The sequence below is a fragment of the Alternaria conjuncta genome, assembly GCF_024043145.1.
Source record: "Alternaria conjuncta strain BMP 0040 chromosome Unknown scaffold_3, whole genome shotgun sequence".
Classification (NCBI taxonomy): domain Eukaryota; kingdom Fungi; phylum Ascomycota; class Dothideomycetes; order Pleosporales; family Pleosporaceae; genus Alternaria; species Alternaria conjuncta.
Window position 1 is genome coordinate 518,909 of NW_026250092.1, and position 14,609 is coordinate 533,517.

The 14,609-nt window shown below is 53.1% G+C and overlaps 6 protein-coding genes across 6 annotated transcripts; 2 read left to right on the forward strand and 4 right to left on the reverse strand.

Moving 5' to 3' along the window:
• Nucleotides 1-262: 262 nt before the first annotated feature.
• J4E85_002147 (uncharacterized protein) lies at nt 263-1,052 on the reverse strand (the record flags this gene model as incomplete). The annotated part of the gene is made up of 2 exons (XM_051466427.1): nt 263-276; nt 332-1,052. The coding sequence occupies 2 exons, from the start codon at nt 1,050-1,052 to the stop codon at nt 263-265; spliced, it is 735 nt and encodes a 244-aa protein (XP_051329282.1).
• A 945-nt stretch (nt 1,053-1,997) lies between these two features.
• J4E85_002148 (uncharacterized protein) lies at nt 1,998-2,687 on the reverse strand (the record flags this gene model as incomplete). Its single annotated transcript, XM_051466428.1, has 1 exon — nt 1,998-2,687. The coding sequence occupies one exon, from the start codon at nt 2,685-2,687 to the stop codon at nt 1,998-2,000; it is 690 nt and encodes a 229-aa protein (XP_051329283.1).
• Nucleotides 2,688-3,323: 636 nt separating this feature from the next.
• On the reverse strand, nt 3,324-5,851 carry J4E85_002149 (uncharacterized protein; the record flags this gene model as incomplete). The annotated part of the gene is made up of 2 exons (XM_051466429.1): nt 3,324-4,755; nt 4,806-5,851. 2 exons carry the CDS (start codon nt 5,849-5,851, stop codon nt 3,324-3,326), a joined length of 2,478 nt encoding a protein of 825 aa, XP_051329284.1.
• A 439-nt stretch (nt 5,852-6,290) lies between these two features.
• J4E85_002150 (uncharacterized protein) lies at nt 6,291-7,711 on the reverse strand (the record flags this gene model as incomplete). The annotated part of the gene is made up of 2 exons (XM_051466430.1): nt 6,291-7,362; nt 7,470-7,711. 2 exons carry the CDS (start codon nt 7,709-7,711, stop codon nt 6,291-6,293), a joined length of 1,314 nt encoding a protein of 437 aa, XP_051329285.1.
• A 1,566-nt stretch (nt 7,712-9,277) lies between these two features.
• J4E85_002151 (uncharacterized protein) lies at nt 9,278-11,393 on the forward strand (the record flags this gene model as incomplete). Its single annotated transcript, XM_051466431.1, has 2 exons — nt 9,278-9,806; nt 9,850-11,393. 2 exons carry the CDS (start codon nt 9,278-9,280, stop codon nt 11,391-11,393), a joined length of 2,073 nt encoding a protein of 690 aa, XP_051329286.1.
• A 1,250-nt stretch (nt 11,394-12,643) lies between these two features.
• Nucleotides 12,644-14,128, forward strand: J4E85_002152 (uncharacterized protein; the record flags this gene model as incomplete). The annotated part of the gene is made up of 1 exon (XM_051466432.1): nt 12,644-14,128. One exon carries the CDS (start codon nt 12,644-12,646, stop codon nt 14,126-14,128), a length of 1,485 nt encoding a protein of 494 aa, XP_051329287.1.
• Between the last annotated feature and the right edge of the window lie 481 nt (nt 14,129-14,609).

The window sequence follows — 14,609 nt, forward strand, 5'->3', positions numbered from 1 at the left end:
CCACCAAGTTTAAGACGTTCTACGAAATGTCCGTTAATTTGCAGGTTCTGCGTTCGTCAGAACTTTCATCAAGGCTTCCCGCAATATCCTTTATGATATCCCCAAGCTAACTTTTGATGGTCCTTGCCGCAATAGTACGCCTCGCCGCATCCAGCACACTTGGATTTGGCACCTGGTGCTCCACAGTGACCACACCATTTCTCCGTCGCTCTATTCATCCACCTCTTTTTCGTCCTCATCGCCACTTCCCATAGCCAATCGTCTACAGGTGTACCACTGATCGCTAGAGTGCGGTCGCTCTTGCTAGGATCTGTACCCTTAGCCAACATACTGAAACGCAGGGCAAACTCCTCGGGGGTATCCAGAGCGAACAGCTGCTTTCCCTTCGGCCCAGGTCCGCGTCCTATATCGCCGAACTGCATGGATGAGAGATCGAAGAAGGATTGAACCGTGTCGCTATCGAGCGGAGAGAAACCTACGACGGCATGCAGCAGTTGTGGCTGGTGCCCACTGACAAACATTGCGCCCTGTGGGAGTACGCAGATAGCCGTGGTAAACTTTGGGTCACGGAAGGACTCTTCGACAATGACACGACTACTGACTGTTGTCGTATAAGACATGCCTGGCTGCTTACCACTAGGCGCATGTCTCACCCTCAACTTTGTGTCTTCGGAGAACAGTGCAAAGAAGATCTGAAGCAGACTAATCGCCTGGTAACAGCCATCGTGATTGCGTGCTTGATGGAATAGCGTCTCTAGTTGCTCGTTGGAGAGTGCGCTATCCTTGCGTTTGTTCGGTGGTATGAATTCCGTGGGCAAGTCTGGGGTATCGGGATCGTTGGTCTGCTGCTGATCCAATACGATCCAAGTCGACGCGTTGTTGTTCCAGCCTTGGTCGATTGGACTGCTGAGTGCGACCGTCTTCGGTTGTGTACCCGGGAAAGCGACTTCTCTCAATTTCGTGTGTCGAAGCCGAGGTTCCGTAGTGTTCCGTTCATAGTTGAGTAAGACAGCAATGTCGTATAGATCCAGCACATCCTCGGAGTCCATCATGGTTGCCGAGCGGGCGTTCTGCACTATCCTGCTTGCGTGGAATTGAGATGGCGGGGCGCATCATCCCGCTGAAAGCGTGACGCGCTAAGCAGGCATCTTTCTGTTTTCGGCGTAGCGCTGAACGCGTGCTTGCGTGATGTCACTCGTCGCGTCTCTGGAAGCCGCGAACTGGAGACGGTATAGCGATTATCTACATATCCGGAAAGCTAAGTATCAAGCGCGACATGCAATTGCGACTATCGAGTATCTTCCCCAAGCGACCGTGATTGAGTCGCAGTCACTACATGGAGACTTTACAAGGTCACGACACAGGAGTACGGGAACGAAGCAACAGCCCTGGAGATTTGAAATGTGTTGAGATTTCTTGGAGAGACTCTATTCAGTCTGGATCATTCCTCTGCATTCCCTGACTGCAGTCGTCGTGCTCTGTCTAGACCAAGCTCAACGCGCATCGTAATTTAGGCAGTTCTTACCAACCAACCATGATAGCTGTCTTCCCTCAGACAAGAAATAGTCGAACGGGTTTGCAGACTACACTGCAATGATAACAAACAAATCAGAAGACTGGCATCAATAGAGACTCCAGAGTGTTCGGTTGTTACCGTGTATACGGTGAAAGCACGAAAGAACTGAAGAGAAGAAGAAGATGGTTTGAATGCAATTGGCATCTTTCGAAGCCATGGAATTCAGAGCTACCCTAATTGAGAATGATGAATCATTAGTAAGGCTCCTTCCATGAGACCTCTGCAATAGTCATATCTTCTTCCAGCCACAGGACCCATCTCAGTTCGCTTCACCAACTTTTAGTATGGTAGGGAAGCTTCTTAGCCATCGATCACTTTTCCCCACTCCCAGCTCTCGGCAGCCTGGGAGAACGATTAGTGTTTTTATGCAGTCCGTAACAAGATTGAGTAACTTACAATAGCATAGCGCAAAGTCGAGTGCCTACTCAACGCGGAGCTTCCTCTCCACCGAGTGCTCGTCGGTGTCGGTGTCGGTGTCGACGCTGAGCGCTCGCTTCTTGGGCTTCTTAGGGAGGACATCGTCCAACGGTTTCACAAGTTGTTCCTCGGGCTTCTCCCCTGCAGATTGGTCGTCATCGAGAGTCTTGACCACGTCTGCGTCCGCGTCTGAGATTTTAGCAGAGACACTACCGGCGTCTTCCGTGCCGTTTCCAGACAGAGCGCTCTCCTCGACTTCAGGGAACATGTACCTGAGTTTTTCGACCAGGATGTTGAAGCCCTTGCCAAATTGAAAGTCGCAGAATTCTTCCATCTTGTCGCAGTAGACAAAGACAAAGGCGACTATAGCCTTGAGCCCATCACCGAACAAATAGACTTGTCCGCTCTTGGTCATCTTCTTGAAGAATGCATCACCATGGAAAAATTGGTCTTTTTTACCGATGTCAAAGGCCAACCAGGGCTTCGCTGTGCCGCCACAGCCAACCCAAAACTCATCTGTGGTGGGGTCACTCAGTCCTTCGACGTAGGTGCCGATGCAGAGCTGTGACTTTCCGTCCGGCAACGACTGAAATGTGAAGGCATCTGGTCTTGGAAGTTTTACTATGGCATTGGGGATCTGCTTTTGGAGCATGTCGAGCAACTGCTCTTTGGTGTAACGTGGGCAACTAGGCATTGTGCGGGTAGCTGCGATTGCTGTCAGTATCTTGTCGAACAGAGGGAAGAACAGGCTCAGCTTACTGGTGTGGTTGACTGTACGCTCAGCAAGCGGGAGTGCTGTTGACGAAAGAAGGAAGGAGATATGGTATCGAGAGAGAATATATGAGGCAGCTTTATATGAAGTCTAGTCATAAAACCTCATTCTTGAGGCCCCGGAGTTACCTAGCGTCAATATCACCTTGGGTTGAGAGAATAACTATGCGTCACCCCTTGGAGTAAGACGGGTGTCTTACCGACTTTTGAGCGCCACATACACTCAAGACAGGGAAGTGAGGCATATGTAAGGTCTCCACGAGAACTCATGGCTGTTTCGTAGGAACGACTAAACACCACGAGTGATGCGTAGCCATCCGGCCGTCCATTTACCGTTGTACAACAGGAGTATATGTTCTTGTATTCGCATACAACCACTGTTGGCGATGTGTTGGACGTGTAGAACCTTGCGACTTACATCACGGTCCATGCTTCGTCTCCCTGATCGAGAAGAACATCATGAGCAGAAGCGGAATTCTTGTGCCCATGGAATGGAACCAATGATCAAATGGTATATCTCCCAAAGCTAAAGTACACGAAGAATCATACAACAAGCAAACTAAAGTCGCGCCATGTTCCCTCTCTTCCGCATGCTCTTCGCCTTCCCTTCAACAGCACCCACCTCATCGCCATCCAACTCCTTTCTATCAAACACTGCATCCTCCCAAAGCTTCTCACCGACCAGATCCGCCAGCGCCAAAACCCTCGTCTGAACTGTCGCTCCATCGCGCCGATTCTTGCCTTCTCTTCGCGAAGCACTAATGCGCTCAGCGAAGCGCCATAATGGTCCATCGGCGATGATGCCGCCGTTCGACCCTCTTTGGGGAGTCCACTCCTCTGCTAGTCTGATAGTGGCGGGCGTCTTATCTTTGGACTTGGTAACAAGAATCATGCCTTCTTCCTGGAAGCGCGTGTACGCATTCTTCAGTGTTTCTTTATTTACAGCCTCGAAGTAGGAAAGGTCGCCCTGGTGGTAGAGAGTCTTGCCGAGGACTTGTGCGCGATCTTGAACTTTCTTGAGGTCGAGCCATGAAGACGGTGATGTAGTAGCGGATGACGAGAGGGGAGTGAGCATCATCAGACTGATGGCACCAAGCCATGCAGCTTCGATAAACGGCCAGATGAGGAAACAGTAGAAGTCATAGTTTTCGCGTCCTTGGGTCCGTTCAGCAGGTGATAATTCGATGAAGTCCACCGTTTCTTCGCCCAGCTCGGTTTTTGATCGTGACATGGTGATGACACCGTCTTTTTCTAGTCCCTCAAGTGTTTTGGCGAGGTTATTATCTAGACCTTCGGTGGGGAAGATGAACTCTCCGCGGAAGAGTTGTGAGAGGAAGTGCACCTGCGCACGTAGATCGCCGTAAGACATGCGTTGATACTCCGGGCCACCACCCTGCTTTACATGTGTGTATAGTGCTGCGCTGACCAGACTTTGTAAGATGAAGAGATGAATGGTCATATTCCTGTAGAAGGAGAGTTGGAACCTGTCCACGGCGTAGAATGTGTCTTCTGGTAATCCGGGGACCAGGCCAACAAGCCCAGGTCCCAAAACTTCTAAAGCGCGGTCGACGACAACGCTAGTGGGGAGATTGCCAAAGTGTGCTACACGGCCACCTTGTGCTCGCACCCGGTCGCTGAGCCATTCGACTCGGCGGATGAGTTCTGATTTGCCTACACCACGGCCTCTTAATGTTAGTAAGACGGTACCAACGAGAGCGGTGGGCATCACAACTGAGACGTCGTTGATCTCTGACAAAACTTTGTAGCCCAGTGTGCGGAGGAGGCGGAGTCGGTCTTCTTTGGTATCGAGTTGCTGGGGAAGTTTAGAGAAGCGTTCGCGTTGCTGATTAATGAAGGATTTGAGTGACCACGGCTCGTGGAATCGGACGTCGACGCGGCCGAGTTTAAGGGAGAGGACGCTGGAAGCGGACAGAAAGTCCATGAGGTTTTCTTTGGGTTTGGGTTGACCGAGGAGTTCGCTAATGTATGAGCTGGGGTGTGTTAGTATTCTTTCTCGTATCAAGCTGCTCGAAAGACTTACTCAACCTCGATGACCTTATCGTACTGCGTCGATACCGGGCAAATAATCGCGTCCTCCACCCTGCCGCTCGCGATACTATCGAGCATATAGCTCAGTATGCCGAACTTGGGCGGCAGGAGCTTGCCTGTACGGCTCCTCCCTCCTTCTACGAAGCACTCCAAATTGTATCCACATTGCAGCAGGGTATCGATATAGGACTGTACAAGTGTAATGTACAGCTGATCGTCCCCGAAGCTCCTTCGTATCCACATAGCGCCGGCATGCTGTAGAAAGGACCCGACGACTGGGAAGTTGAGGTTATCACCAGCCACGACTGTGGGCAAAGCGAGTCCCAGCCGATAGCAGATGATTTGTAGCGAGACGTAGTCTACGTGCGAGCGGTGACACGGAAGGAAGATGATGGAGTGCTTGTCTTTCGCTGCCTTCTCGGCGACAGCGCGCAGGCGTAGCACTTCCTCGCTCGAGACGTGGACGCCCTGGTGGTATGCTCTTGTCAAGAGTTGTGTAGCGAAATAGTATGCGCCTCTTATGAAGCCCTTGCTTTCCATCTTGCAGATCATGGAGTCCGTCCAGCCCTCGCTGACTTGCATAAGCGATTCCTCAATTTGCACCCTCCTCTTTGCCTTTTTATCTTTCTCGCCGACACCAACCCCATGCATCGCATCCTCGCCCAAAAGCCCTTCTTTCGCCTCAACCTCTACCCTCTTGTTCGCCAACTCGCGCACTTTGGCGACGAGCATTGGGTTGCTCAACACCCTCGCCTTCATATCCTCGCTAAAGCCCGGGTAGAACTCTGGCTGCCCAATGTGATCGTCAAAAGACCTCCATCCTGTCCCTGAGAAGTGTAGCGAGACTTCGCGAATGAAATCGAGCGGCGAGGATCGGAAGCGCGCGAAGCTGTGTATAAGGCCGCGGTCGGGCGATTCGTTGTAGCCGGCTGCGTGCAGGTAGACATTGTCGTCGGCCGTGATGCTGAGATCGGGAGCTTGTTCGGGGCTGGAGGGGCGCGCGGTGGAGGACTTCCGGTCCTCGTCTGAGGAGGCCATGCTGATTGGAATGCGGATGTGGGATATGCAAGGAGCGTCTCCTTAGGGAAAGGGTGCGGCGGAAAGCGCGTATCGCATGGGAAGGACGCGTTTAGGAATCGATCTCGGGAGATGGAGTTTTTCGAGTGTTTTGATTTCGTGTCAGTCCACGTTGGCACTGTTACTACGACATGGTGAAGCAGGCATGGAGCGTCGCGACGATGGACGGTGACATCGCAGGCCCACTTCCCCGGTCGCTATGCCTCGGCTTCTTGTGGGGAAGCCACGCCGGCGCACCATCACCTCCGATTCGCTATCCATCAGCACCACCGACTCTGACAGTTGCTTGGTAGATTGCTATTAACGTGCCATTTTATACTACAATACATCTATTTGTATACATGCGTCATCATGGGACGGTCGGCGTACTCCAAATCTCATGACAAGGCCACACAGCAACTCAGAACACTTCCCACAAACTGACTTTCCCGTCTTTAGCTCCTGCAGCGACCCAGTGTTTAAGCTTCGACTGCTCCTCACGGTCTCTTTGCCGCTTGTTGACAGCCCCATCTCCGCACCCTATCTCATCTTGTGTAAGAATCTCACCGAATGCAGTGGAGTAGACACCTTCCTTGTGCCACTTTAGCACGGCAACTTCCTTGAGCGTCTTGGTGCTGTATATGCGGATCCGTGAGTCCCAACCACCGGTAATCAGAAGCCTGCCATCCGAGCGGACACGGAGCGACTGTTGACCTGCGTGTTTGGTGTCTGTTGTTTTGTACGGGGCTTGTAGGCTGACCACTTTCTGGACTGGCGGAGCAGGCTTGAACTTCGGTAGCGGTGCGGCCGACGAAAGCAGTGAAGATAGACCGCTGGGTGTCGCTTTCTTGGAGCTCGCCTGATCAACATTTTGCTTTGTGAAAGGATCCGAAGACGGTACAGATAGCTCATTGTCTTCTTTACCTGGAATGGATGGCAACTCCGGTATCTGATGCTTGGCTATTATAGCATCTGCCGAGGATGTGTAATAAAAGTCGCCCTCTGGCGAAGCGTCCAACGACAGAATTGGCTGAGAATGGGGTTGACCAAGGTAAACAAGCTGGGCGGTTCCTACGCTCGTGTCGGGGTGTTCTTCAGCCAGCTTGAATGCTGCAGTGACTCCGCCTTCATACCCTGCGAGCAGGAGAAGTCTTTGCGTGGCTCTATTGCGAACAAATTGCACGGCCATAACCATGCCTGTTTCGACGGTTCGTATCTGTGGGATCCTGACCTTGAGTAGCTCGCCAGGAAAGCTATACACGTCGATAACCTTGTCGTCCGTTGACGGGACTGCCACAAAGATGGAATCATCCTCTGAAATGGAGGCTGGAGGATGCTGATAACCCATGGAGAAAGTGCAGAAGTTGAGAGTGTTGACGGGAAGCGAATGAAGAAGCCACGGTTTGGGCGTATGTTCTCGGTTCCCATCTTCAGGTAATGTTGATGAAAGTTTCTCTGTCTCGTCTTCGGGTGCAAGTCGCCAGACTCTTATTCTGTTGTCTCGTCCATGTCTGTGTCCGCGATCTGACGTTAGTAGAGCTCGACAGGCAGACGTGGGCTAGTCATAGGGTGATTGGTAGTTTGCTACAGTGACACGCACGTTACGATCTTTGCATCTCCCCATTGGGCGAAGCCTAGGATGGGGCCATCGTGACCTGGCCAGACAGCAGTTGGTCGCTTCGTCTGAACATTCCAGAGAACGACCCAGCCATCTGCGTCGCCCGTCAACAAACGACTGTTCTGGCGAACAAACAAAGTTGCGTGGATGTGCGAGGCATGGCCGCGGAGAATGGCAGTGGGCTGTGCTGGTGGGAGCGTGGCGGTTTGGCGCTCCAGGGCCATGGGCAAGCTGAGGTGTTAGTTTCGGGCAGGCCGGCACGAGAGACGATCGTCGAGAAGCGATGGTGGGGCGAGTGATGAGCGGTTGATTGTCGGGTATACAACGCGAACGACAGGTACATGCGCGCTTGAAACGGCTGCCTGCTGGGCGTTCCTTCTCAGACGCTGCTCGGTACTAGTGAGCTGAGGCTTATTCGAATGCTGCAGCAGAAGTACGAAACAGCCATGTTGACTGGTATGGAAGAAGGAGAAAGCGTTTCCTCTCAGCTTAGGAGTGCGTGTGGAGGCGCCGGCAGGTGTTCCAGGGTGGCAGGTGCTGTGACACTGCAAAGATTGCCGAGACGGACAAGGATCTATTCTGGTCTTGAGCTTGTTCGCAAAACTCTACAAGATTAGACGAGTGGAAGTGCAGCCAGTCAGCATGCCATGGAGCGTCGAAGCTGCTCGGGCGCAACGCACCTGCACAAGCCGGTTGGGCATCATCTACAGAGGTGCGAAATGTGCCCAGGTGTGTATCTCTTCAGCAGCGCTGGGGTCGTGCCAAGATGCTGCCTGCGCCACGATGGTAGCTCTTCGCACGAACTGCCACGAGAAAGCTAGTGCACTGGGCAATAGGGCTCGCTACAGCAATGATGCACAGCAATCGAGGGTCCGCGGGACGGGAAGAAGAGTTTCCATGCTACGTCGCCGAATGTCACGACGCATCCAAGCCGGCGCGCGCATCATTACCGGGAGGGCGCGCACATCATGGCGTCGCACCCCGGACTGGCGCACACCAAGGCCCAGACGTCTCCCCGAAGGCGCATTCTGTCCAGCTCTGCCGTCTTTTATCGCGGGATCGTCGTGATACTCGTCCACCTGTCCAGACGCTGACGACCGAAAACCCGGACAGCGTCTTGTTTCAGAGTGCAGCTGTCAACGTTACAGGCGCCTCGGTCCCCAGCCCTCGCGTGCACCTGCCCTTGCGACGCTCCCTGCCAGGACGTCCACCATCTCCTATCGTTCGTCATCGCCTGCATGTACGCCAGCCCGCTCAGGTATAATCCAATATTCCGCCTTTCCTCACGACTCGCTGCTGCTACTTGTTTGCTTCTGTCCCGCCAAAAGCACCCTCGACTCCCATGACTTTCCTCGCCCACCCCTCCACCTAGACTGCGCGTGTTCCTGCATATCATCCGCGACCGAACGCCTGCACACGCCCTCTCGACGGCCAATTCACCAAGACCTCCTATCCCTGCGCCCTCTCCGACACTTTTGCATTCGCACCACGACGACGGACCCACGCCTTTGTGTTTCTTTCCACTGTCATTCAAACACTGCCATTGCAGCCGCCCTACTGCGAATCTTGCGAATCTACGTTGCTGCGTCGCGTCCCGTCGCAACCGAGCTGTCAGATTACGGCGGTCCTCGACCAACCCCACATCTTCCACCGCGACTACTCGACGATTGACCACGAAATCGAAGTGGAGGGATCGACAGACTTGGCCCACTGCGCGCCCTGTTACGGGGTCGTGATCGCCCTGCCACGGCGAGCGACGGCGCAACGCCTGTCCCCGAGCGAGCGTCAGCATGGCCAACACCGCGACACCACCCTCCAACAATGACTCGCCCACGAGCAAGCCATTGCCCTCGAGAAAGAGAGCCAGCGATGCCACACCCGACGACAAGCCTAAGAGGACTCGTACCGGCTGCCTGACATGCAGAGAGCGCCATCTCAAGTGCGATGAGACCAAACCGACCTGCAACAACTGCCTCAAGTCACAGCGCGAGTGCAATTGGGGCAAGAAGCTCAACTTCCTCGACACCACCTGCGAGCGGAATGCATACCTGATCCCCCAAGGCATCGATTATCAGATCGCTTTCATGGACGAGTCACGGACTATTGCTTCGGAATACGTGGGCGGGCGAGAAATGTATCCAGTAGAGGACATGGACGCACATGTTCATATGGGCAGCAACGGCTTTGGCATGGGACCGCCAGCTTCGTCGCGCCAGCACATTCCTCCCATCCAGGGCATCGCACAGGAGTCGTACCAGCAAGCGCAACTCACCTACAACTTCGACCAACAGCGGACCCAGCACCAACACGGGCGTTCAAGTAAGTCAACAGTCCATTCCAGCTGACCGTGCTGACTCTATAGTATCGAGTTTCTCAAACGGCCCAACACCGTCCCCATACACGATGGAGCATTCGGCCAGTCCCGGACCTCTCCCCACGCGCGACTACCTGAAGAGCCAAGAAGAGGTCTTATACATGCAGGTTTTTGTCGAGGAAATTGGCATTTGGATGGACAGCATGGACGCACACAAGCACTTCTCACGTCTACTACCCTTCCATGCGCTCAACGAACCTATGCTCTTACACGCCTTCCTCGCATGCGGTGCACGACATCTCGCCCTTGTTAATCCCAAGTACAGCGAGGAGAAAGCACTCCACTATTACGACGTAGCCACACGAGACCTTCTGCACTCTCTGCAGGATCCCGACCGCGATACCATTCTATGTGCCACCACGGCGGTAATCCTCAACGTTTACGAAATCATGGGAGAACGTGCGCTACAACGGATGAACCATATCGCGGGAGCTCGTGCTCTGATCAAAGAGTGCCGCTGGAATGCTAGGTCAACAGGCATCGGAGCCGCCTGTTTCTGGCTGAACGTCGGCATGGAGATCTTGAGCTGTCTGCACTTCAACTGGCAGGTCGCTTGGGACCCCGACGAATGGGGCATCGAGATGGACTTTACACCAGAGACTGAGTCAGGCAAGGAAGAAGTCTGGACCCATCGTATCCTCTATGTCGTTGCAAGGATATGCAACTTCCGTGCATCGATACCGCGCAACCAGGAAGTCGCCAGGCAGACCTTGCAGGAACGGCACAACGAGTGGCTTCGGCTCAAAGACATGACTGACAGGTGGAACGAGAACATACCACGCACCATGCACCCAATGGCGTATCTGTACCCCGGACAAACAATATCCGGTTCAGCGTTCCCCGAAGTCTGGCTAATCAAGAGAGCATCGATAATAGCGCGGCTCTTCTACCATACATCCCTTGTCTTGCTCGCGCAGATCAACCCGCTGCAAGGCCCTAGCGAACCCGACATGTGGGCCATGCTCGAGCAAAATTCCAAGTTCATCTGCGGTATCAGTGCACATGTCAAAGACCGCGGGGTTGCCAGCGTAGCGCTACGTTCCCTCGCCATCGCAGCTGAACCGCTCACAGACCGACGCGAGCAGGAAGAGGTCCTCCAGATATTCGACAAGATCAGGCAAGAGACGGGTTGGCGTGTAGGCTTCGTCAATACAGAGCTGAAGCAGAAGTGGGGCTGGGATACGCCGCAAACCCAGGACCAGAAGCCACAGCAACAACCTCCACCTCCGCCACCCCCACAACAGCAGCAGCAGATGAATGGCCACATGCAGGAAGGCAGTGTTGTGTACCAGCAACAGCCTCAGGTCGTCGTTCAGCAGCAGATGCCGCAAGTCTCGGTTGCACCTGCCCCAGTACAGCGGCGGCCGACGGGCTTTGGTAACCCTCTGCTCGTAGCAGACTTCAGCATGCCACAACATCCTTACCAGACGCACTACGTGCCTGCAAACATTGTTCAGCAGCAGCAACCGCACACATTACTTCAGCCCCCACTTACCGCAATGAACGGGTACGGCGGACAGCATTTCTTCTAAGCATCCTCAGCACGGACTTCTTCTTTCCAGGATTGTATTACTCGGCACCTTGTTCTACCACATTTCTATACACAAAAGGCAGGCGTTTGGATTTTCCGTATCTCTACCCGGCATGGGATACTTGTCTAACGATGTCATGAGTAGTATATATGCGATCACTAATAGCAAGACCACAAGGGTGGTATTTGGAGGCCAAATGGTATAAACGGGACTTTTGTAAATATATACCCTCTGTTTGAGCAAAACTTGGTGCAAACTCGCCGTCAATATCTGGCCTTGTTTGCGTGTACAATCTATCAGCCATTGGATACTCAATTTCTCTATCCCGTTAGTAGATGGCGAGGAGACAGCTTGAACCCCAGGTTCACTCCCTTTCGCAACTGCCGTATGCATACACATCTCACTCGCATATCGCTCGGATCATAACCACTAGTACGAAACCCAATCTTCGCTTCGGCAAAGTTCCGTTTGGTGTGATGAAGTAGCTTCATCTGCTAGTCATTGCTAGGCCGCCCGTACCACCTGTCACTCAGCCCTAATACTAGCTGTTTACGCCACACCTGCTAGTGAGATCAATCTCGTCTTTTCTCTCTACATTCGGTAAAAGGGCATTCATATATCAACACAGCGTTCTATCTAGTCGTGCGAGGAGATGTGGGTGGGTTGCGGCCGTACAGTCAATTGTGCACATCGCATTACCCCTTTTCGAGGATACTGCATCACACCCAGTTGGTGCAGGATCGCAGTATGCTGCAGCCGTCATTGCATGTCGAGCCGCCGGATGATCTCCCTGAATCCCTGGGGTTCTTCGTGCGCGAGCCCGTCAAACATGTTTCGCTGTGCGCGCAAAGACCATGAGTAGTTCGTCGATCAGGTTCGCAACGACCGACACCACATCTCCACATCTCAAACACGAAGATAACTTCAGCAACGTTGCGACTCGCCTTACCCACCGCGCCATCTTGCGATTTATTCAATTGGTCGAATTAGCAAAATCGTGGCGTTTTCCCCTGTGTTTAGCGAGTCAGGGGTGGAACCTGTGCCGCAATATGCGAGTTATACCCAAGCGCTCCAAGAGGGAACAAAGGAAATACGAACCAGGCATCCAGCCGCCAACTACGCCACAAAAGTGTCAGCTCATGTATTATCTTGGACAATGGCGCTCCTTCAACATGTCAGCTTTGCCTCGCATTCTGCCCTTTTGGGAGTCGTCTTCTTTCTTTTTTCACTATACCTAGGTATCATTCAACATGCATCGCGCATTCCGGGATGAGAAAGGCCTGCATTATGCGCCGAGAAGACATCATTCTCCCGTTGGCCTAACCCGAAGGCGCAGTCGCCGCTCGATACTCCTTGTTATTGCAGTCTGCTTCCTCGTACTTTACAGATTCCTTCTGCCAGAACATCACGGAATTGCCCTCCGTCCATCAATCATCAACGACACATCAGCCTCTAGAATACCACCCGTAACGGAAACCCCGCAAGGCGCCGAGACCCCAGCATGTCCAGATTCGCCAATTGCAAACGATGTTCTGGTAGTTGTCAGAACAGGTGCAACCGAAGTTCTTGAGAAGTTACCCGTCCACTTCGAAACAACACTTCGCTGCGTGCCAGACTACATTGTCTACTCCGACTTGAGAGAGGAGGTTGACGGTCACCAAATACACGATGTTTTCGAAGGCATCAGTGACGAACTCAGAACTTCAGTACCAGAGTTCAAGCTCTACGATCACCTTAGGGCTCATGGAAGAGAGGGCTTGAAGAACACGACGCATCTCGGAAGCGGACCAGGAGGATCGCTAGACAATCCGTCGTGGGAACTTGATCGATTCAAATTTCTACCCATGGTGGATAAGGCGCTCACATACCGTCCGAATGCGAAATGGTTCGTGTTCATCGAAGCCGACACCTACATGGTTTGGCAGAATGTACTCCAGTACCTGAGCCATTTCGATCCCGATCAGGCATTGTATATGGGAAAGCACATGTACATCGGCGACACACTATTCGCACACGGCGGATCTGGATTCGTACTCTCCTCCACCGCCATGCGCAAAGTAACAGAACGAAGAAACGCCAATCTCGCCGAGTACGACGCATTCACGAACAAGAGCTGGGCAGGCGACATGGTACTAGCCACAGCCCTGCGCGAAGTCAACGTCCCTTTATTCTGGGCATTTCCCCATTTCCAAGGCGAACCAGTATCATCACTAGACCACAACGTATCGAAGATAGGCCGAACACCATGGTGCTACGCCCCCATCACCTACCACCACATGCGCCCAACCGACATCCAATCCCTATGGGCCTTCGAGCAGACCCGCCAACAAAACGGCCAAACCCAACTCCTCCACCGCGACGTCTTCAAAGAGTACATCCTCCCCCGCCTCTCCGCCAAACTCGACGACTGGGACAATCTGTCCATGGACGTAGAACCTGACGACTCAGGCCCCTTTGAGAAATGCAAATTCATCTGCGAATCCAAACCAACATGTCTCCAGTTCTCCTACGCTGCAGGCAAATGCTCTACATCTACTGGAGTCACATTGGGTGAGAGCGCAAAGACACGGTGTGTAGAATATTCCAGCGCGGCGAGCAAATGCATTCGCTGGCAGGAGGGGACACAGTTTGCGGGCTCGATTCAGTCTGGGTGGATGATGGATCGGTTGGAACAATACGTACTGGAGATGGATAGTACGTGTAGTGGATCTGAGAAGGAGAGGTGGGTCGCTTGAAAGAGAGATTAGCAAATGCGGAGTTCGAGCGAACCTCGCGCTATGTCGACTAGTGCATGCAGGGCAAAGAGAACAAAGAGGACGCTGCGCTGGTGCGCTTTAGCTTGTGAGCTACGAGGCTGCATATGAGGCGGCTTGGGAGGACGTTTGACTGACGTTTCTGGACAAGAGCTACTGTGTTAGTACGCTTCCGATAGCAGATGCGGGGAAGTGTTGTTGGTCTCGAACGAGCAAACACTCTTACATCATCATTCGGGACCTTGGTTCCGTTTGTGTATCTCTATTCGACAATCAGGCCGGGCCGAGTTGGCGAAGAAGATCATGTTTGGCGCGGCTGAAAAGTGATTGCATGCAAGAGCAGAAGGGCACGAGGGAAAGATGGGTTCTAGGACCCAGAATGACAGGGAGGCACCACGATGTCCTAATGATGGAAAGGGACAAAAACGATGGCATTCATACTACGTCTGCACCGATTCATGCT